Source organism: Arvicanthis niloticus, chromosome 1 (genome assembly GCF_011762505.2).
Source record: "Arvicanthis niloticus isolate mArvNil1 chromosome 1, mArvNil1.pat.X, whole genome shotgun sequence".
In the NCBI taxonomy this organism is placed as follows: domain Eukaryota; kingdom Metazoa; phylum Chordata; class Mammalia; order Rodentia; family Muridae; genus Arvicanthis; species Arvicanthis niloticus.
In genome coordinates this window covers 14,405,612-14,428,167 of record NC_047658.1, presented here as the reverse complement: position 1 = coordinate 14,428,167, position 22,556 = coordinate 14,405,612, and the positions used below count along the sequence as shown (strand labels likewise).

Genomic DNA, 22,556 nt, shown 5'->3' with positions numbered 1-22,556 from the left:
AAGTGCTCTGAAGAACAAGACTATGGAGGTTAGTTAAAAGCACGCAGCATATAGTCAGTCCTCCACGTGAGCTATGTTTTGAGGCAACCAAACAGCTCTGGGAATTTTCCTTCCAGAAGACTGGAGGGAGCACACTGCAGGACACCCAAATGGAGTGAGAACCTGACAGACAGCTTAGCCTCACCGGGCACAGAACTGACAGAGAGCAGAAGGCTTACAGGCTGCTCCATAACTGCCTCTAAGTTCACCACAGGCTCTGAATTCCTTGCTCCTTGTCTGCAACGGGGTGGAAGCTTTCCACACTGTCGCCCTGGAGATCCCTCTAATGTAGAAGAAATGAAAGAAATTTTGCAACACCTCATCCGACAACTGATTCAAGAAAATTCAAGATAAACACTCGAGAGGCTGACACAGGCATTGCTGGTCTGAGACCAGCCTGGGGTACAAAGAAGAAAACAAGAACATGGCTCAAACAAATCTAATCCATATGCACTATTGGAGAAGATCTTCCTAAGAAGGCTGTGAGTTTGGGGAAAGGACTTAGGGGACAAACTGCTCAGCGGGCAAGCATGGTGTGAGTCTGGATCCCCAGAGCCAGGTAAAAAGCTGGACGTGACAGAGGCAGAGAGAAGAGGATTCTGGGGGTTCAATAGCCAGCCAGTCTGTGAGCTCCACGTTTATTGAGTGACTCTGTCTCAAGTAACTAAGGTGGAAAGGGAGGAAAGATGGCCCAACAGTTCCTAGCACTTGCTGCTCTTGCAGAGGAGTGGATTCAGTTCCCAGTACCCACAGGACAGCTCACACGCCTCTGTATCTCAGTTCTGTGGGATCCGGTGCCCTCTTCTGGCCTCCATGGGTACCAGACGTGTGTGGTACACATAACACGTAAAAATAAGGTAAAGAGGATAAAAGGAGACACGCGATGCCAACCTCTGGCTTCTACATGCAACTACACACATGTGTACATACACATGCCACATATAGAAAAGAAACAGTGGAAGAAAAGAATTACAGTGCAATAACTATAATACCAAGAGAAGAGGGGAAGGAGGGTGGGAAAGGAGGAAGGGAGAGAGGGAGGATGGGAAGGAAGGAGGGAGGGAGAGACTGATCAGTAAGGAGCTGGGTCTTCATCTTCTGTGTACTTGCCTAAGATCCACCAGGGCTGAGGGAGTGACTCAGCCATTGGGTACTAGGGCTGGTGAGTGGCTCAGTGGTTGAGCACTTACCTGGCATACTCAAGGTCCTGGGTTCTAGTCAAAGAGTCATTCAATCAATTTATACCTTCATCTTCATCTTCTTCCTCCAGACAGGATACAGGTTCTCACCGAATACTCCAGACTACGTTTTTAAAGATGTTTACATTTTATTTGTGTGTGTGTGTGGGGGGGGGTATTTTGCCTGCGTACATATTCAAGTGCGGCACGCCTATGTCTACTGCCATGGACTCCCTGACTAGAGTTACAGACAGCTGTGAGCTGCCGTGCGGGTGATGGGAATTGAACCCACATCCTCCGGCAGAGTAGGCAGCGCTTCTAACTGCTGAGCCATCTCCTCAGCCCCAAGGCTACATTCTTTTTTTTTAACTCAAGATCCTTCTGCTTCAGCCTCCGTGAGTCCTGTGATCCAGATATGTGCTATTATGATGCCTGGCTTTTTTGGGTATTTTATTCATAGTATGGTTATGTACAAACACTCATACTTTTTTTAAAAAAGAAAAGAAATACCTGCTCAAGCATGTAAAAGTGAAATGATGTCATCTCTGGAATTTGTCTTAAAATAGTTCAGCCAAGGGAGTAGGCACTGACTTAATGAGGTAGAAAAAGCAATTTTTTGTGATTTTTGTTGTTTTCGTTCCGTTTTGTTTTGCTTCAAGGTAGTGTCTCACTATATAGCTCCAGTTGTCCAAGATCTCACAGCGAAGACCAGGCTGGCCTTGAATTCACAGAGATCCACCTGCCTCTGCCTCTGCCTCTCAGGTGTTGCTGTTTAAGGCGTTTACCACTAGGGCTGGCAGACAAGCAAATGTTTAATTACTAAGGATATGGGTAAGGAAAGCCGTGGGGGCTCATCACACTATCAGCTCTCTACGCCTGCATTTTGAAATATTCTTATACTTACAAAGTAGGATGCTGCAAGCAAAATGGTGACATGTAAAACCAAAAATAACAGCCTGAGATAGAAACAAGTTCAGAGAGTATGGCCAAGAATGAGTGACCTCATCTGAAGGGACCAGTCTCTGAGAAGAGAGGGAAGACGGGAAGGGTGGGGGGGGGAAGGGTGAAGAACAGGTGCCAACCCCTCTAGGCAGCCACTGGCTTGAGAAAGGGCAGGGAGCCAGCCAGGGAGAATAGAGCAGAGGGATTCTGGGAGAAGAAGGCTCTGCATGCCGGACTACCTCCCCAGGGAAGAACATAACTGCTCTAAAGCAGCTGGAAGCTGTCCCTCAATGTTGGAGTGGGGGAAGATGGGTTACTTCTGAAAAGGATGATCCTGAATGTTGGGTAACAGGCATCGAAGCTGGTGGCAAGGATGGCCATTAAAGCAGGAAGGCAGTGTGACCTTCCAGTCAGACTGTGGCTTTGGCCTATGAGGGCAGCAAAGGAAGAGAAAGCTAACAGACTGGAAATGTTTGGGAGGCTGAGAGCCATTGGGCCATGGTGCTGTATGTATGCTGTGTAGGGTTTGAGGGAAGGGGAAAGCAAGGCCAAATGTCAAGTTTGAGCTTTGAGCAGGTAGGTGAGTGACAGGCACGGCATTTCCTGTGTCAGGATGAAGGAGTGCAGGCGGGTTGGGAGATCCAACGGTCAACGTTGGAATGTTTTATTAGATTTGCTTAGAGGCAAGTGGAGATGTGTAGTGGGTGTGGCTGAGGCAGGGTTTGGGGCATCAGGAGCTCCTGCAGAAGAAGTTATGGGCACTATGGATATCAGTGAAGTTTCTGAAACTGATATCTTCTAAAAAGAGATAGCCAGGAGGTGGTAGCACACACCTTTAACCCCAACACCAGAGAAGCAGAGGCAGGCAGACCACTGAGTTTGAGGTCAGCTTGGTTTACAGTTGCAGGACAGCCAGGACTACACAGAGAAACCCTGTCTCAAAACAAGAGAGAGAGAGAGAGAGAGAGAGAGAGAATGTACCCCAAACCCCTAGCACTTGGGAGGCTGTGATCTTAGGTTAAAGGAAGTTACATAATGAGACTCCATCAAAATAACATAAAAATTAAAAAAGAAAACATTTTTTTTAAATAAGGAAGATCAAGGGACTGTAAAAATATCAACCAGGAGTTTGGAAAGAGATCCCACAAGCTGTGAGCATTGAGGAAAGGGACTACATCCACTGTGCCAGAGAGGGCTGCAAAGATTCCCTCCCAGGCTGGTGAGGCAGAGGCACTGTGAATGCGTAAGTTCGTCCAGGATGATATAACAAATGAGCCAAGTAGCTCCCACCATGAGACTTGTTTCTTACAGGTATGGAAGCTGAGAAGCCACAGTCAAGATGCCTGTGAATGCTGTGTCCAGAGAGGGCTCACTTTCTGGTCCATGGACCTGTCTTCTTTCTCTGTCCTCACATGGAGGAGGGGCTGAGGGGACTTTCTCAAGTCTCTTTCCCGAGGGCTTTAAAAATATTTTAAAATTTTACTCGTGTGGGTGTTTTGCTTTCGTAAGTATCTGTACACTATGAGCTCAGAAAGCCGGATGAGGCCTGGCAGCGGTGGCGCACGCCTTTAATCCCAGCACTTGGGAGGCAGAGGCAGGCGGATTTCTGAGTTCCAGGACAGCCAGGCTTACACAGAGAAACCCTGTCTCGAAAAACAAAAAAAAAACAACAACAACAAAAAAAAAAAACAAACAAAAAAAGAAAAAGAGAGAGAGAGAGAGAGAGAGAGAAAGAGAGAGAAAGAAAGCAAGCCAGATAAGGGTGTGAGATCACCTATGATCAGAGTTTCAGACATTCTAAGCTGTCACATGGATGCTAGGAATCAAAGCCAGGTCTCCCTGAAAGTGCAGCAAGTACTCCTAATAATTGAGCCATTTCTCCTGTCCCCAAGATTTATTTATTTTTATTTTATGTATCTGAGTGTTTTCCAGCAGATATATCTGTGCACTGGGTGCTTGCCATGGAGACCAAAAGAAGGTGTCAGATTCCCCTGGAACTGGAGTTACAGATATGAGCCACCTGATGTGAGTACTGGGAACTGAACCCAGGTCCACTGAGCCATCTCTTCAGTCCCCTGTGTTTTGCTAATGGGGTGTCACTATGTAGCCAGTCTAGTCACTCATTCCTGATACTATGTAGCCCAGGCTAGTCATTCATTACTGATACTATGTAGCCTAGGCTAGTCACTCATTACTGATACTATGTAGCCCAGGCTAGTTGAGCATTCATAATACTCATGCCTAAGTTTGAGTGTTAGGTTAGGATGACAGGTGCATACCACCATGGTTGTGGTGGCTATTCCTGGTTGTCAACTTGACTATATCTGGAATGAACTACAATCCAGAATCGGAAGGCTCACCTGTGATCCAGATCTTAAGGCATAGTGGTTATAAAAAGCTTAGGCCCAGGCAAGGTAGTACGTGCCTTTAATCCCAGGAGACCAAGCCAAGGAGATCTCTGAGTTCAAGGTCACCTGGGACAAAGCAAGTCCCAGATCCAGGTGTTCTGGTACACACCTTTAAACTGGGCCACATCTTCTGCTGGAGACCTACATAAGGACATTGGAAGAAGGAAGATTCTTCACCTGCTTGCCTTGTGGGACTGAGCGCTTGGGCTTCTATTCACAGCTGCTGCTGACCATTGTTGGGCTGGAGAGATGGCTCAGTGGTTAGGAACACTGACTGCTCTTCCCAAGGACCTGAGTTCAATTCCTAGAAACCACATGGTGGCTCACAACCATCTGTAATGCCTTCTTCTGGTGTGTCTAAAAGAGTGACAGTGTACTCATACATAAAATAAATAAATAAATCCTTTAAAAAAAAAAAAAGAAAGAAAGAAAGAAAGAAAGAAATTCTTGGATCTCCCCTCTAGAAGAAGACATAACTAGTGATCCAAAAGAAGAAGAAGGAAGAAGAGGGGGAGGGGAGGAGGAGGAGAAAGAGGAGGAGGAGGAGGAGGAGAAAGAGGAGGAGGAGGAGGAGGAGGAGGAGGAGGAGGAGGAGGAGGAGAGGTAAAGCGATTCCCCAGGTCACAATAAGAATGCAGGAGCTGAGAATCACACGAGGACATTCCTCTCTAGCAGTGGGGACAGTTATGTGGAGATTCAGCAGCCCACCTCCACCATGCCAGTGTCACCTTGTGTAGGACACCTTCCTCAGTACTCCCATTCAGTCTCAGTCTGCCTCTGGGATCTCCACCTCCTGTCCCCCTCCCATCGCTGGTCCTTTCCCTTAGACCCAGCCCAGAATAACTGTTTTTGTGGGATTTGTTTCATTTTGAGATGGGGGGGGGGGGGAGAGTCTCAATATGTATCCCAGGCCAGCCTTGAACTCATGACCATCCTGTTTCAGACTCCTGAGCATTGTGGTTGTAGACCACAAGAATTAAGACAATTAAGACAAGACAAGCCGTGTCTCAAGCCCCTTCACTTTTTTGTTTGTTTATTTTGAGATAGGGCCTTACTATGTATCCTAACCAGGTCTGCTTGAACTCGCAAGGAACAGTCTGTTTCAGCCTCCTGAGTGCAAGGATTAAAGGTATACGCCACCATGCCCAGTCTACAATTTTGTTTTGTTTTTAAGCCTAGATTTTCACATCTTTAACTATGTGCAGGTGAGCAGGTCTGTGTTGAAGTACGTGCAGGTGATTGCTAGTGCCGACGGACAGATGCTATAGGTCTCAGGCATTCCTGGAGCTGGAGAGGCCCCCCAAAACCCTGAATGTTTGTGAGCTGCCCTACATAGATGCTGAGAATTGAACACAGTCCTTCTCCAGGAGCAGTGTCTGCTCCTAGCCACTGAGTCACCCTCACAGTTTTAAGGACTTTGCTATTATATGGTCATTATCTCTGTCCACCCACATCTCTTTCCTTCTTGCCTTACTGGAATTTGGTCCCTATTAAACAATGGCTCACCTCTCTCCTCTCCCCAGGCACGGGCAGCCAGCACTCTACTTTCTGTGCCTGTGAGTGTGTGTGTGCGCGCGCGCGCGCGAGCACACTCCGGGAACCTGTGTGAGTGGTATCTCACGATCACCTCCTGCCTGCGTTAAACAGCTTGGAACAGGCAGCAAGCTCTGCCTGGGTACGTCTGCTTTAGACATAAACATCTTGATGCTTTCCTTTCCTTGAATCTAGGGATGCTGGCTTTCCATTTAGGGCAGGGACAGGAGGTTTTCCTTTGCAAACACATGGACTAAAGTGGGAAATATAATTTGTAGTAAGAGGTCAAAGGTGGAGAGGCCCTTGGAACCCAGAACGGAGTGTGGAAGAGGGAGGGAGAAGCCTTGCCTTCACATGTGGAATAGCCTTTGTGTCGCTAACACCAGTAAAAGAATGTGCTGGGTACTGAACTCCACCTCCCCCCCCTGGGGCGGGGGGGGGGTGTCCCTGGGCTTCCTATCACCTCCTGGAAAGGCATTCTGAAGCACATCCCTTTGTCCTCTATCCATTCATTTATCCGTTTATTTGCACAGCCACACCAGGTTTCCAGAGTCTGGGCTGGGGTCTGAGCACACTCAGGAGCAGGCCTAGTTGTTTCTGGTCTCGCTCCCTCCATGCTTTCTTCCTGTAATCTCAATCCTCCCCACCACCCACCCCCTCCAGGCTCTGAGTCAGCTTGAATTCCTGCCTAGGTGGGGTTTCAAAGCCAGACAAGCAAAGAGACCAGGTTGGTCCCTAAATTAGGAATAAAGATATGGGGCAAAATGATGATCATAACAATACTAATATTAATAATAAATAACGACGATGACGATGATGATTTGAAACGAAGAAGCTTTCCACACAGGGAGCTTTCCTGCAGTTGTTGTGCACAGATGTGGGCTCAACTTTGCCAAATTATGCCATTGTCCCAGAAGTCGGAAACCCTCACGCATACAGGAATTCACATTTTTGCTGTTTTTCAGTGGTCTGCCAGCACCTGTCTGTGTGTAACTTCTGTTGGTTGCCAGGCTGTGATTGTAAGTGGATGCCAATGTGACAGATGACAGTGACTGAGGGATGTTAATGTACTTAGACCTGGCACCCACAGAGGAATGTGTCCCTGGCTTTGCCGACCTAATGGATGAGGACCACTGCCTTGGGGACTCTGAGGCTTGCTGCAAAGCTTGACCAACTGCCCACTCTCTCACTCACTCATGACAACCATGATTTTCTGTGGCATAAGATAAGAAACCCAATCCCAACTAGCTAAGTCAATACATGAAAATAATTGATTGGTTCCAGCGTTCAGGAAGTTCCCAGTAATCCAGCCTTAAGCTTGATTGGACACAGGGACTCAACAAATCGGAAACCTGCATCCCAGCACCCCCAGGCTCTGCTCTCCAGGAAGAGTTTTCCTCCAAAGCAGGTCAACTTATGTGGCAAGATGGCCTCGTGGCTGCAAGCCCACTTCCAGTCAGCCTAGCAACTCCTGAGGAATGTCATTGGCTCCACTTGGGCCACAGGCCTGTGCATAAACCAATCGCACAACCAGGAATGTGGTGCTCTGATTGGCCAAGGCCCTGTCTCCCATCAAAGTGCCTCAGAGGGTGGTGCTTAGAGAAAAATGTTGATCTCTGACCAGAAGTGAGAGCCGAGCCTTCTCCCTCAAGCCCCACCTCTGTTCTGCAGCTGTGTCTGTCTTCAGAAAACCCAAAATGGGGAGATTTTACTGAAAGCTGGGGATGTGGAGGTCGGACACAGAACAAAGCACCCTTGTGCCTTTGCCGTGCTGAGGCAGTAAGTGCTTGCTGCATATATGCACCCAACACCCGACATGCTTACACACCCTCATTCTCGAAGAGTCTGCAAATTAGCCTCTGATCCTGGCAAGCCAGAGCTTAGCTCAGAGTCCACACGCATCAACTGTCACCTCTCTTCTATGTGACTCTAAGCTAAAAGGGGGATTTTAATTTTCCTAGGAATTTTTCATCGATCCTAGCTTCCCATGTAAGGCAGCATTGACTGGATGTGCTCCCCGATACAAAACAGTTAGGACAGAGCTAGGACCAACCGCTGTCTTCCCACTGTGGGGCTCATTGTAACAGCATGGGCTCGGGGAGGCACAGCAAGTAAGCCTTGGGAGCAATTTTGGGGCCTTACTTTTCCTGGGCAAACTTCTCCAAGAGCAGGCCCTCTTAACTTCCTATTCATACACATTTAAGGTGGACTGGAGACATACCTCAGTAGTGAGACTGCTTAGCATATTATGCAAGGCTCTGGGTTCCAGCCCAAGCACTAACACACACACACACACAGAGAGAGAGAGAGAGAGAGAGAGAGAGAGAGAGGAGAGGCTCAGCAAGATAGAGACAGCCACAGAGAGACTGACAGACACAAACACACACACACACAGAGAGACAGACACACAAACACACACACAGAAAGAGAGAGGCAGCAAGACAGAAACAGCCACAGACAGATAGACAGACAGACACACACACACACACACAGTGGGGGTGTTTTGGGGAGCTGCTGAAAGTTTCCTCTCTGAAGCTTTTCCAAGGCCCTGATGTTAGTTAGAATAGTGTATCTTTCTGGTCTTCCTTCTCTGTAAATCTTATATCCTGACTCCTATGTCTACCTCTCTACCACAATCAAGGACAGGGTCACACATGAAGCTAAACCAACTTGGCTTGTGAATAGTGAACATATCTGGCTCACTTACTGTGTGAGACACTGTTGAAAGAGTTTCGCAGGCATGGGAATCTTGATTCTCTTGGCAGCTCTAGGAGCCTGGGAAGTTAGAATCATACCCATTTTGCAGATAGCCATGGAGCACAGGAGTCTGTGAACAATCCAAAAGACCAATGGCAGGAGAGAGGTGCTACCCATGCTACACAGCAGCTGGGTCATATCTCTAAGGCAATGTGGGAGTGCTCTTTCCATAGTCTCTCCCAAGGCTGTGTTAGCTCTTATGTGCTCTGGAGCCCATGTAGGGACAAAAGAAAAATGAAATCATATACCTCAAAGCCAACTACGCCAGATGAGGGGCCACCAGTGTGTTCCAAAGGCTTCAAGCTGCACTGCAGAGCTTTCCCTAGCCTTGGGCAATCATTGGATGTTTCTCCTGACATTCATCTCCACTTAAAGTCTTGGCCCCCAGAATTTTCTCAGCTCAGTCCTTACTGCTCTGAACAACAACTGTCAATCCGCATGACCAACTGCCTCCCTTCCTAAATGAGCTGAAGTTAAAATCTGGCTTCTCTTGGTTTTGGTCTTTAAAAAAAAAAGGATTGCTGGGGTTAGAGAGATGCCTCAGAGGTTCAGAGTACCAGCTGCTGGGTTTGATTCCCAGTGGCCACGTAGTGGGTCACAGTATTAATATTTGTATATAAAAACTCACTGATGGTTCGTGAGTATCACTGACTGGGTCTGATACAGCAGACCCAGCTCCCTGTGTGGCTGAGCTTACTGCTTGACTACACAATGCAAACACATACCCACCATTCAGTATGATAGCCTACGTGAGCTGTTCAATAAATGGACCATGCAGGGACTAGAGAAATGGTTTGGTTAAGATCCAAGTTGGGCAGCTAACAACCATCTTTAACTCAAGTTCTAGGGGATCAGATGCCTTCTTCTGTCTTCCATGGGCTCCTGCACATATGCAGAATTATGTACACACAGACACACAGACACACACACACACACACACAAAATAAAATCTTGTAAAAGTGGGCCAGTGTCCCATTTGAGTGACCAGAGCACTCTAAGGCAGTGTGGCCTTATCTTTAGAATGTGATGGCTATAGGGATGAAACAAATTTGTTTTGGTTTGGTTTTTTTGTTTGTTTGTTCAGGTCAGGATGTGAAACATGTTGAGAAGCCAGAACTTTTCCTTGGCTCTTCCTGGTTCTTCTTCCCTGCAGAAGCAACTCCTGTTCTGATTACTCATGACCATCATTACTCATGGTTTCCTCCTCTGTGGGGTGCTAAGGATGAAGTCCAGGGCCTGTGCCTATAATCACATGTACTATACCAGAAAAAATATATATAGCTCAGGATAGGCTCACTATGTAGATCAGAATGGCTTCAAACTCACAGAGATCTACCTGCCTGTCTCCCTAGTGCTGGGATTGAAGGTGTGCTCTACCATGTAGGTTTCAGCTCAAATTATTTATTTATTTTTCAAGACAGGGTTTCTCTATGTATCCCTGGCTAATCTAGAACTCACTCTGTTATCAAAGGCATGTGCAACCAACTCCTGGCATGGAATTCACTCTGTAGACCAGGCTAGCCTTGTACTCACAGAGACCCACCTGCCTCTGTCTCCTGAGTTGGAGTGCTGGGATTAAAGGCGGGTGTTACCACACCCAACCTGTGTTTTGCATTCTTGAGTATAGGAGTCTTGTATGCTGCTGTAAAGGCAGGTGATTTGTCATGTTTGTTGTGTAGTCTTTAATTCATCTGTTTTATTGTTAGGACATAAAGTACCTGGAACTCTCTCTCATTCTTTGCTGATGATGGGTCCATAAGGAAAGCTCTATTGCTGCAATAATAATTTATTTATTGAGCACTTATTGTGTGCCAGGCCTGGTACTAAGGCACCTGTTCCCCTTAATTCTCACAGCAAGTGTAGGCAGTAGATGGCTGTGGTCTGTGAACTAGGGTCACCCTGGAACCAGCATGATAGCATTATTGTTAAATTCTTAGGGATGGGCTTTAACTTCAAAGGGCTTAACCCACAGTTTCGCCTTAAGTTTATCATCTGCGATTGAAACCAACAGGTTTTGGAAAAAATATGGGGTCTGGGGCTCAGCCTGCTTATGATAACCTGAACAAAATCATCTCAGCATCCTGGGACATCACCACTTTGCTAGTTAGGACCTATGGGAAGGGTACACCCTGCTTTAACTTCCAGAAGACAGTCACTGGGAGAGGAGACAGGTTCCCTGAGGAAGGGCCCCAAAGGTATTCAGACCCTGCCACACACACTTCTGCAACTTGAGTACAAGTCTTTCTTTGCTAGCAGCCATTGTGTTCAAAGTGTCTCTCTCAGTAGCCTCTATGCTCCACAGTCTTGAGTCAGCATGGGGTTTTTTGTTTGTTTGTTTGTGTAATATCATTTACTAACATAAGGGAAGTGACCCTTTTGGTCCAAGATCGAGAAGGGAGTGGGGGTAAGAAAACAGAGTGAACAAGAGATTCAAGGAAACTAGTGCTTTGCCACAGCAAGGTAGTGACACTGGAGAGGACGTCCTGGGGAAAGGTAAGCTAGAAAGGAAGTGGTTACCAAAGACCTTCAAGTTTTCCGGAAGCACAAACAGCTGGAATGGGTCAGGAGAGAGTACAGCAAGCTCTGAGGCTCTGGGGTGAGAAAGGGCACCGGATGCTGGATCCAGCAGCTCAGGCGGAGGGCTGAAGGTCAGGTCTGGGTGGGTGAGGGTCACTTCACGTTGTGAGGCATGTGCTTATTCTGAGGTTGATGAAAACACTTGGAGTAAAATTTTAGGCTGGAGACTGCCTCACCTCATGTGGACCTGAGGGTCAGGGAGGCCAACTTGCAAGCAGGCTGGGCCCATGTGTGCTAGAGGCACAGAAATGTGCTTGATAGCCGAATGAATGAATGGATCGAGAGGCACTGACATATTAAAGGACCTGCTTCTGGACCACAGGAGACCTAACAGCAGCAGCCTAAATGCAGGTTCCGGGCCCAGGAGCCACAAGCTGTTGTGACCTTGGGGACACCCACGCGCCGGACTCGGCCCGGAACTCTGTGTCTCAGGGGCGGGGAGGACGAGCCAGGAGGGACAGTGCGCGCGCGCGGGAGACCGGCGGACGATGGGTTCTTTACGCCGGGCCCTCCTGTGCATCACTTCGGTCAAGCCCAGCCGCCGATCATCGCAATCTGCCATGCTGACATTCCACTTCAGCCGCCCAGGCGGCTCCTCGCTGACCCGCACGTTCTGAATCCTTCGGGCGCTCGCGCCAAGATTCTCCCGCGTCAGCGAGCCCGCCCCGCAGCCGCGCGCGCCAGTCGACTCTCCCGCGTCCCGCCCCTCGCAGGGCCCGCCCACCACGTCCTCACCACGCCCCCGGCGCGCAGGCCCTGACACTAAGCCCCACCCTTTCGCGCAGGCCACGCCCATATAAGAACACGCCCATTGGAAAGCCACGCCTTCACCAGAGCTTTTCGATGGCCCGCGCGGCGACGGGGCGGGCCCCGGGCCTGCGGCGGCCGCTGAGGGGCTCGCAGCCCGCGGGGCGGGGCGCGAGGGCGGGACGGGGCCGGTGCCGCGCGCTGGGATTTTTAAATGTCCCGCTCGAAGCCGGGCGCAGGAGCAGCCGGCTCGACAGCCAGCGCGGTGTAGGGGGCAGGCGCGGATCCCGCCAGCGCCGCGCGCTCGGCCGCCGCCTCCCGCCTCCTGCTTCCCGCCCGCCGTCGGCCTCCCGCCCGCTCGAGCGCGCCTGCCTGCGGCGGACACAGCTTCGGGTACGGGCTGCCTGGACTCCCGGGACTCCCACGACTCCCAGGCGTCCGGACCGGGTCCGACCGGACCGGGCCCGGGTGGGGGTGGGGCGAGACCGGGCCACCCGGTCCCCTGAGGTACCAGCTCGGGGTGCCCCGGCCGGGGTGGTTGTGAGAGACGGGTCAGGGATAGGTGTAGAAAGGGACACTGAGGCAGCCCCGGCCCCGAGGGCGGTGATGGAGCGGGGGGTCCTCCCGAAGGGCGGCTGGGCCTCCATTCCCAACCTCAGGTTCGGACCCAGGGTCGCAGGCTGCCGGCCGCGCCTGCGGGTGACAAGCCACCCGGGCCCATCGGCCATTTTCCCGGCCAGCCTCCGGGCCCGGGAGGCTCCCGCCGCCGCCGCCCGCGCGGGAGGGGGGAGGGGTGCCCGGGACGAAGTGGAGGACTCAGGTCTCCTCTGCGGGCCGTGCTCACCACGATGCCTACTTGGTGTCCTCCCAGGTCTGAGTTCCAAGCACAAGTCCTGAGCCATGCCAAAGGAAAGGAAGGAGAGGTGAGTGGCCTCCCTGTTGCTGGAGGGTAAGGGTAAGTAGTGGTGGGGGAGGGGCGGTCTGAGTTTTGGGGGATCAGCACCCCATGACACCATCCTTTGCAGAGACTCGACGGACCTCGACAACATGAAAGAAGAAGGTGGCTCCGACCTCTCAGTCCGCTCCAGAAAAAGGAAGGCAAATGTGGCCGTTGTGAGTACAAAGGATACAGGTTGGGAAGGGGACAGTCCCCCCTCCCCCCATTCCATCTTACCTGGGTACCAATTTGGGTCTTCTCACCTACTAGTGAAGAGAATTAGTTGAGGGGGAGGTTTCCTTTAGTTGAATGCCGTTCAGAACCTAGCAAAGTTTTCCCCCCTTTTTTCTTGTGTTTTTGTCTTTGGGTTGCACCGTGTGGACTCTTGGTGGACTGGGAATTTGTTTTGTGTTTAGTTTTTGCAAGATCCAGATGAAGAAACTGCCAAGACTGACAAGACTGTGAAAAGCCAGGATAGCAGTCAGGTAGGTCTCCTGCCTACAGGGTGTTCTGCTTCTTGAGTTCCATGCTTTCTTTCTTCCAAGTTTTCCAAACCAGAGCCGCAGGCCACATGGCTGAACCTCTGGAGCTTGTCAGTGTGGCCTGGTCTCTGTTGGGCCTGGGGTTGTGGGAAGGGTTTGTGTTTCCCGAATGGCACCTTTAAGGTTACAGGTACTGTTACCTGGAGGAACCAGAGTGAGCGTCACATAATTGGTCCTTTCTAAGCCCAGGGGGAAACTGAGTCTTAGAAGGTAACCCAGAGTCCTTTGCAAGCCCAGAGCAGAGCTGGGCCTGCAGTCTTAATTGCCAAAGGCTAGTTGGGGGATAGAACTCCCAACTCTTTCATCCATTCTTGTGACGTTTCTTAATCCCAGCAGTAGAGAAGCAAAGGCATGCCATCTGAGTTCCATGCCAACCCAGACCATATATATAGTGAGATCCTGTAGCAAAAACTACACACTTTTCTTGTATGTGGTCCAGAATGTTCTACCATCAGCTGACTACATTGATCACTGCTGTCTGGACATTATGCGGCCTCAGCAAGGGTCTGTAATGACGTGTGTCTGAACCAGTATTTCATTGGCTGCTCCATTTCTTCTTCCTATGTAGTGCTTGCCAGATCTTTCTAATGCAGCATGGTCTCATAATTTCAGAAGATCCTTGCAGAGGGAGCTTGTATTATCTCTTTGCCTCCAGAAATGGCTGGAGACTATAGTTATGGCTCCAGTGGGGGAGCAGCCTATCTCCAAAGTGGCTGGTGAGACCTTCGACCTTCATCACAGATAAAGCTGAACAGGAACAGTATTCTGTTGACCTCATCTCTCTTCTCCCAAAGAGGCTACCAGTGACTTTGTAGAGCGGGGAGAGACAGCTGGTTATGAAGAATGTCTTCTAAGCAATGATGTTCCGCCAGCTAGGGCTGCAGTAATGTGCATTTCTAGGCAGGACCCCAGTAGGCATTAAAAAAAGGGTCAGGTTTTTTTCCTGTTTTTTTTTTTTTTTTTAAATTAGCCCCCACAGAAGGAAAATGCATCCTCCATTCTTTTTCTCCTGTTATTTCCCTTAAAACCTTCAACAAGTTCTTGTCATTATTATTAAGATAAACCATGCTTTGCCGAATTCAAGATTGTTCATGTTGCCAGCCATGCTTTCAACAGAAACGTCCAAGCGAGAATGAGGCTAAGCCATCAGTGTTGGCTTTGTGGAAATTCAGGCTCCTCGGGAATAACAGTGCTCAGAGTCCAGGAAAGGACCGGCTCCTTGTCTGCACTGTGGGGCGAGAGTCCAGTCGTGAGAAGGTGTTCTCACGATTGCCCAGAAATGAGTTTCTTTTGAAAAGATTCATAAAGCCTGAGTTTGGGGTGTGGGTGATTTGTGCTGTTTTGTGTTTTAATTGCATAGAACCTTTTTTGTGGAGTTGAGTTCAGCCCAGTGAAACATGAGCCGGTGAGAGGGCCCATATTCGATGATACTGAAAGCCCACGAAGATCTTTGGTTCTTTTCTTCAGCTACTAGTTTTGTTTTTGAAACAGGGTCCCTATATGTAACTCAGGCTGACCTTAAACTCAGTGATCCCCTGCCTCAGCCTCCAGAGCGCTGGGATTAGAAACATGCACACCACCACTTCAGTTACTCTAAATGACTGCATGTCCATGTTCTTGTTTCCTTTTTTCACAAAAACCTTTTAATTTTATTGTATTTGGTTTTTTGTTTTTGAGATGTAGCCTTGGATGGCCTGGAGCTCACTATGTCCCAGGCTGGCTTCAAACTCAAAAAGATTGCCTGAGCCCTTCTGAGTGCTGAGATTAAAGGCATAAGTCATCACACCCGTCAAGACATAACTTTTCTGAATACTAGTCAGTCATTTTTCTACTTGTTTTGCATAAAGAAGTGTGTATAAGGATAAAAGGTGGTAAGCCAGAGTTGCAGTTGATCTCAGTCAGGTTGATCTGGCATCTTATAAAACTTCATACACACTCAAACAGACATCATTATTCTGCCTTATCCACTGGCTTCTTAAAAAGCTAACTTGAGCCCATGTGTCTGCTGAAGGCACACCTAATTTGTCTATGGACTGCAGGTTGGAAACTACTAAGTTTATCTCTAAAGGCCTGCTCCCAGATGTGCCAGCCACCTGGCCATGGAGGGTGGCACCTAGCTTGTACCTTCGAAAGAACTTGTTCTTGATTGAAGAGCAACTTCCTATAGTGATAATTGTGAACCTTTTGAGTCAGGGTTGGTGATGCTATAACAAGCATACAAAGCCAGAACTGAGAGGAAGCAGCCTTTCTCACAGCTGGCAGGAGCTGTTGTGGATAATTTGCATGCCCAATTCTACATTGAGAAGATTGTAACTTTATGCAGCACTGGTTGGAAATCAGGGGTTCCTGTGGAAAATGGTCTGGGTGCTGCAAGAACAGGGGAATTCAATTCAGGAAGACATCCCAAGCATACCTATTTTGTTTTCTAGTCGTTAATGGCCTCTGCTTAAAATAAGATAGCTGCTGGTCCAGCTACAATGGTGTGCTCTTCTAACCAGCATTTAAGAGGTGAGGCAGGAGGATCATGAGTTAGAAACCAATCTGAAGTACATAGGCAAGACTCTGTCAACTAATGAGTGAATCAGTAAATAAGATGCAAGTCTTTAGATTTGAGGAGCTTCCACACCAGCACAGTCATCACATGCTTGATACCTTTGTTCTTATTCTCTTTTTAAAAAGTGTGTGAGTCGGGGTTTGCCAATCTGTATGTCTGTCCTGTGTGCATAACTGGTGTCTGCTGAAGCCAGAGGGTGTTGAATCTTCTGAAACTAGAGTAGCATGAGCTATTTAATAGAATATGAAGTCATTTCTTTGGACTCATTAGTTTGACCCGTGGTTACAACTTAATTTAGTTGTAATGAGGTAGAGATTTGTTTTGTCTCACTTTGAGTTAGGGGAAACCAAAGGTTTCTGTTGCATATATATATATGACCAATCTTTTGTAATACTATTTGTGTCCAGTTGGCCACCTGAGTATTTCACTTGATGTCCATGTTTCCTAAGCTAGTTACAGAAATGACATGAGTCTTTGAGGCATGCCTTTGGCTTTTGTTTCTCCATACCGCCTCCATTTTAACCAAGGCCAGCATGTCAAGCCCAGCTAATTTACCAGTCCATGAATGGACAAGTTGCTGGTTTGCCTCTAACACATTGCCATGTATTTTATTGGCAGCCTTGGGATGATAATTCAGCATGCATGGACCCCTGCTCTTTCATCCCCACCCCTAACAAAGAAGAGGACAATGAGCTTGAGTACCCCAAGACTGCATTTCAGCCTCGGAAAATCAGACCACCCAGAGCATCCCCACTTCCCGTCTTGAAGTAGGTGTTGACTTTGATCCATGGCTTCTGAGTGTCATTTGTCTTTCTGGTCTGCAGTAGTGTGAGTGCAGACTGGCATCTATCTGAGGTTTTTGGGTTTCTTGTTTTTTTCTTTTTATAGTTGGGGCAATAGAGAAGAAGTTTGGAGGATCATGTTAAACAAAGAAAAGACTTACCTGAGGGACGAGCACTTCCTGCAGCGCCATCCTCTCCTGCAGGCGAGGATGAGAGCAGTTCTTTTGGATTGGCTGATGGAGGTAAGCTTAGGGCCTGGCTACTAGAGTGTCACCATCGCTAGGTTTCTCTGTGCTGCTGCAGTCTCTGCGTGTGCTTTGAAATAATTTTATCCCTTAGACAATTTAAAGTTGGCATTTCATTGTTTTTCCTAAGTTTGAACAGTTGCAAAGGTTGTTTTTCTATTGTTTAGTTACAAATTTGTGTGTGTGTGTTCTCCATTTCTAGCCAGGGCTACATAGTGAGACCCTATCTCAAACAAGAAGAATCAAAAAAAGAAAATGTGACTGGTATTGTTCAGCTGTGAAGAATATACCAGTTCTTTTTCTGAGTCACAGTGAAACTTTTAATGGAGGTTGCATTCTCTGAGAACTGGAGGCTTTGTGGAGTGAGGATTTGTCTCTATGAAAGTGCTACTTTGATCAGACTTAGCCTGTCTGATTTGTTCTTGTTGTGTGTAAGTCATAGTGCCCTCAGTTCCAGGGTCTCATTGGGCTGTGCTTAGGGGGAGTAGGGTGACAGCCTTTCATAAAAGCAGTTAGCGTTCTTACTGTATCAAAAGTCAGGCAAGTTTGCTTGTGCTGCTTCTCAAGAACCTGTTGTAACATGGAGCCCTTTTTGCAGGTGTGCGAAGTCTATAAGCTCCACAGAGAGACATTCTACTTGGCACAGGACTTCTTTGATCGGTACATGGCGTCACAACAGAACATCATAAAAACTCTCTTACAGCTTATTGGAATTTCAGCCTTATTTATTGCTTCTAAACTTGAGGTAAAAACAAAACAAACCTACCTAGCATTCTTTGTGTGATAAGCATTATTAAATTCTGCTCCTATAATCAACTGTCATATGCATCTTGAATTCTCTTAACTCTGAGGCTTCAAAAGTTAAGGTAGAAGTGGTGGGTGGTGGGCGGGTAAGGAACAAATGCACAGATCATTTAGATTAGTGATTGCTTTAGCCATAATTGACCTGGGAACTGAAAAGATTGAAATTGTGGCGTAGTGGTTCCCACCTGGAATCTTGGCACTTGGATAGTTGAGGTAGGAGAGAATAAGCAGTTTGAGGCCTGCATACCCTCTCAAAACAGATAGAAATGGTTGTTATGGGGTTGTTAATAGATTATAGGGTGAATGAGAAAGTCTAAGTGGTTTATTTGTCCATGGGTCCATTTGTGGAGTTTCCTTTTTTATTTATTTATTTTTTTTTATTTTTTTCGAGACAGGGTTTCTCTGTGTAGTCCTGGCTGTCCTGGAACTCAGTCTGTAGACCAGGCTGGCCTCGAACTCAGAAATCCGCCTGCCTCTGCCTCCCAAGTGCTGGGATTAAAGGCGTGCGCCACCACCGCCCGGCTTTTTTTTTTTTTTTTTTTTTTTTGAGACAGACTCTCTGTAGCTCTAGCTTGCTTAGAACTCAGAGATCCAGCAGCCTCTGCCTCTGGAGTTCTGACATTAAAGGCAACCACAGCCAGCTAGTTTTACTTCCTATGACTAACATGTTTTCAGTTGCTGAAGTGAACCCCATTGTTGAGCCACTGAGTGTATCCTCTTTCCACATCAGCATGCTAGAGTCATTTTGGATGCATGTCCTAATCTGACACTGCTAGGAACGGTTTCTTCTAATAGCGTCTTCCTTCTGTTTCCTTTTAGGAAATCTACCCTCCAAAGTTGCACCAGTTTGCTTATGTTACAGATGGTGCTTGCTCCGGGGACGAAATTCTTACCATGGAATTAATGATGATGAAGGCAGGTTACACGTTAAAATCTCTCGTGTGTGTGTGTGTGTGTGTGTGTGTGTGTGTGTGTGTGTGTGTGTGTGAGAGAGACAGAGACAGAGACAGAGAGACAGACAGAGAGAGACTGGCTGACCGTCTTTCCCATGCAAGGTGTGGTGTGCCCAGTGGGTCTTAACTAGATAGACGCTGGTGGCAGGGACTGTAGCTGAGCTTTTTGGAACTCTCATTTCTTTCCTTGTAGGCCCTTAAGTGGCGTTTAAGCCCTCTGACCATTGTGTCCTGGCTGAATGTTTATGTCCAAGTGGCCTACGTCAATGACACGGGTGAAGTGCTAATGCCTCAGTACCCACAGCAAGTCTTTGTGCAGATCGCAGAGGTATGTGGACCTTCTGCTTCCCCATTGTGTGTGTTTGTGTGGCACACCACAGCTCACCGGGGGCTTCTAGAAGCTTCATGTGGCATCTTGTCTTAGCGCTCCTGTCTTCCCTTAGCTTTTAGACCTGTGCGTCCTGGATGTTGGCTGCTTAGAATTTCCTTATGGTGTCCTCGCTGCTTCTGCTTTGTATCATTTCTCCTCGTTGGAGTTGATGCAGAAGGTCTCAGGTATGTTGGGTTTTCCTGTGAGTTCACAGACAAGGTGTCTTCAAGGTTCAAGCCAGCTATCAGCTGCAGATTGAGCCTCTGACTTCTTTACTGGCAGGTTATCAGTGGTGTGACATAGAGAGGTGTGTCAAATGGATGGTTCCGTTCGCCATGGTTATCCGAGAGACGGGAAGTTCCAAGCTCAAGCACTTCCGGGGAGTTCCCATGGAAGACTCCCACAACATCCAGACCCACACCAACAGCTTGGATTTGCTGGTCAGTAATCCCCTTGCTCCCATCAGACAAGTACTTAACCAATGCTGCCAAGGAAAGCCAGTTCTAATTCCATTAAGAATGTTTCTGGTCCATAGATCCTGTGTCTAGGTATCTGAATACTATAGACTTTAGGTGAGAGGGGTTGTTTACTGAGACCAGGTCTTACTAGATACAGTCCAGACTGACCTAGAACTCAGAAGTCTGACCTCTGCTTCCAAGTGGTAGGATTACAAGTTTGCCACCAAGCCTAACTATAATTTTTGCTATTTCTCCCTCTTGCCTTCATTTTAAAAACATACAGCAAGTACAATGACACTTTGTTTTACTTTGACAACTTTCCCTCTTATTCTTATAGGACAAAGCCCAAGCAAAGAAAGCCATATTGTCAGAACAAAATAGGATTTCTCCTCCTCCTAGTGGGGTCCTGACACCCCCCCACAGCAGTAAGAAGCAGAGCAGTGAGCAGGAGACAGAATGACCAAACCTGCCATCGCCTCCAAAGACAGTGGTGTGGAAGCAGCTGCCTGGAGCTCCTTGTGCTGCCTTGGAGGTCAGGAGCCCCTGCAGATGCTGTGCTCTATGAAGAGGTGCATCTCTTTCCAGAGTAGCAGGGGTCTACAAGATGCCTTGGACGGAAGTGCTTTTATTGAATGCTAGGTGTTTTATAAAGGGTCAAGTACACCAGCCACCTCCAGAACACCACTGAGTGCTCCAGAAGCTGCTAAGGAGGGTGTTACTTGACCCACTTGGACTCTTCACACAGATGACAAAAGCTTGAAGTTAAGGAGGCCATGGTGGTTGCTGGCCTCTGCTTGGGTGTTGTAGGTTGCTGTTGATAGGGTATGACAAGTGGTTGTGAGCCAGCGTGGGATGCAGAGCCCACAGCCTGGCATAGGCTGCCCTTCTCCACTGTCAGCTGACAGCATGTCCTGCCTTCATGAACTCGTTTTGTAAGTGCTGCTATGTCTATCAATTTTTAATAAAGATAATACTATCTTTGAAGCAACTGTTCTTAACTCTATTTGGTATCAGAAACTAGGAGTTTTCTTTTTGAGTTGATCTACCAAGTTCTCTTGGTTTTGTAATTTTAAAGACAGTCTTGGAATACAACCCAGGCTGGTCTATAGCTTGCTATATATATAGCCTGGGCTTCCATGAAGCTCTTCCCATTTCCCACAATGCCCTACACAGGAGGCTGTTCACATGGGAGTTGTCAGCTGTCTCAGCTGTGCTCATGGAGGCATTCCACACCCAGGGAGTTTCACTGGGTCCTCTGTCCTCTCCAAAGTAGTTACAGGTCACAGAGCTAATTCATAGTCTTCACCCTTACCCAAATATGAAGAATATAAGACAATTGTGTTTAGGCAATTTAACATAGCCTGAAACTGCCTCTAAGGAAAATCAACCTGGGCACATTGGTGCACACCTAGCTTGTGGGGAAATCCAAAGTTCTACTGCCCTAGGCTGCTTAGGGAGGCCTTGTCTCAAGACAGAAGGGAATGGGGGTATGGTGCAAAGTTAAATGACAAAGTTGAAAATTTACTGCAGTTTATTTCCTGATGGGCTATGGAATGACCCCGGGCTCTACTGCTGGCACATCCACATGAAACCTCATATGTACACTTCCATCGCCTTTATTGGTAATATTTCACTTTAAATAACAATGCTTCAGTGTGTGTGTATACACAGTGGAAGATGACTGAGCAACTAAATGCCATTTATTTTCGACTTCTTATTTGAAGAAGGTTTTCAAAAATCTATAAAATAGGAGGTAGCCAGTTTAGACCTATATTGTATTTATACAAAGTTGGAGGTATTCTATTTCTTTTGTAGCTCAGGAAGTTTTAAGTCTTCCTAGTGTTAGTAAGTGTATCAGAAACTTAGACCTAGGGCTGGAGAGATGGCTCAGTGTTTAACACCACTGGCTGCTCATCTAGGTTTGATTCCCAAGCTCTTAATCTCTGTAACTCCAGTTTCAGGAGATCTAGTGCCTTTTCTGACTTCCTTCAGTTCTGCATGCATGTGGTGCACAGGCACATATGCAAGGCAAAACACATACAGAAAAAACTCAACAAGTCTATACCTAATGGCATTATGCAAACAACACTATTTTGGTTTTTGTTTTTTTCAAGGCAAGGTTTGTGTAACAGCCCTAGTTATCCTGCAACTTGCTTTATAGACCAGGCTGGCCTTGAACTCAGAGGCCCACCTGACTGTTTCCTGGATGCTGGGATTAAAGGCGTGTGCCACTGCACCTAGTTAACTCATTATTTCTAAGCCCCAAGCAGACACTCTTGTCTTAAAAAGCAGTGACTACCAGGCATGGGGGCCCAGACCTAATCCTAGCACTCAGAATGATGAGGCAGAAGAGTCTAAGGGTAGCCTGGGCTATATAATAAGACATATTTACTATATATATTGTTTGTGTTTTGTTTGAGATAGAGTCTCACTGTGTAACCCATACTGGCCTCAAACCTCCTGTTTCAGCTGCTTTAGTGTTGGAATTGTACGTGTGAACCATCATGCTTAGCATCAATTTGTGGTATTGTCATAGCAAATCTATCATTTGTGCTACCAAAAGGTAATTCTTCATGAGTGAATAATTTTTTTTATTTTTTTTTATTTTTTTTTTTGGTCTTTCAAGACAGGGTTTCTCTGTTAGCCTTGGCTGTCCTGGAACTCACTCTGTAGACCAGGCTGGCCTCGAACTCAGAAATCTGCCTGCCTCTGCTTCCAAGTGCTGGGATT

General features: G+C 47.5%; 1 protein-coding gene across 1 annotated transcript; it reads left to right on the top strand.

Moving 5' to 3' along the window:
• The first annotated feature begins 12,433 nt into the window (after positions 1-12,433).
• Positions 12,434-20,810, top strand: Ccne1 (cyclin E1). The gene is made up of 12 exons (XM_034509151.2): positions 12,434-12,574; positions 13,053-13,104; positions 13,207-13,294; positions 13,535-13,603; positions 16,833-16,981; positions 17,103-17,238; positions 17,840-17,986; positions 18,865-18,960; positions 19,192-19,326; positions 19,442-19,553; positions 19,651-19,808; positions 20,164-20,810. The coding sequence occupies exons 2-12, from the start codon at positions 13,082-13,084 to the stop codon at positions 20,284-20,286; spliced, it is 1,236 nt and encodes a 411-aa protein (XP_034365042.1). The 5' UTR covers positions 12,434-12,574; positions 13,053-13,081; the 3' UTR covers positions 20,287-20,810.
• Positions 20,811-22,556: the final 1,746 nt, after the last annotated feature.

Coding starts and splice junctions, on each gene's coding strand:
- Ccne1 (XM_034509151.2), top strand. CDS start 13,082: ATGCCAAAGGAAAGGAAGGAGAG. Junction 13,604..16,832: donor AAAGCCAGGATAGCAGTCAG/GTAGGTCTCCTG, acceptor TTTTATTGGCAG/CCTTGGGATGATAATTCAGC. Junction 19,327..19,441: donor TCTTTGTGCAGATCGCAGAG/GTATGTGGACCT, acceptor GTCTTCCCTTAG/CTTTTAGACCTGTGCGTCCT.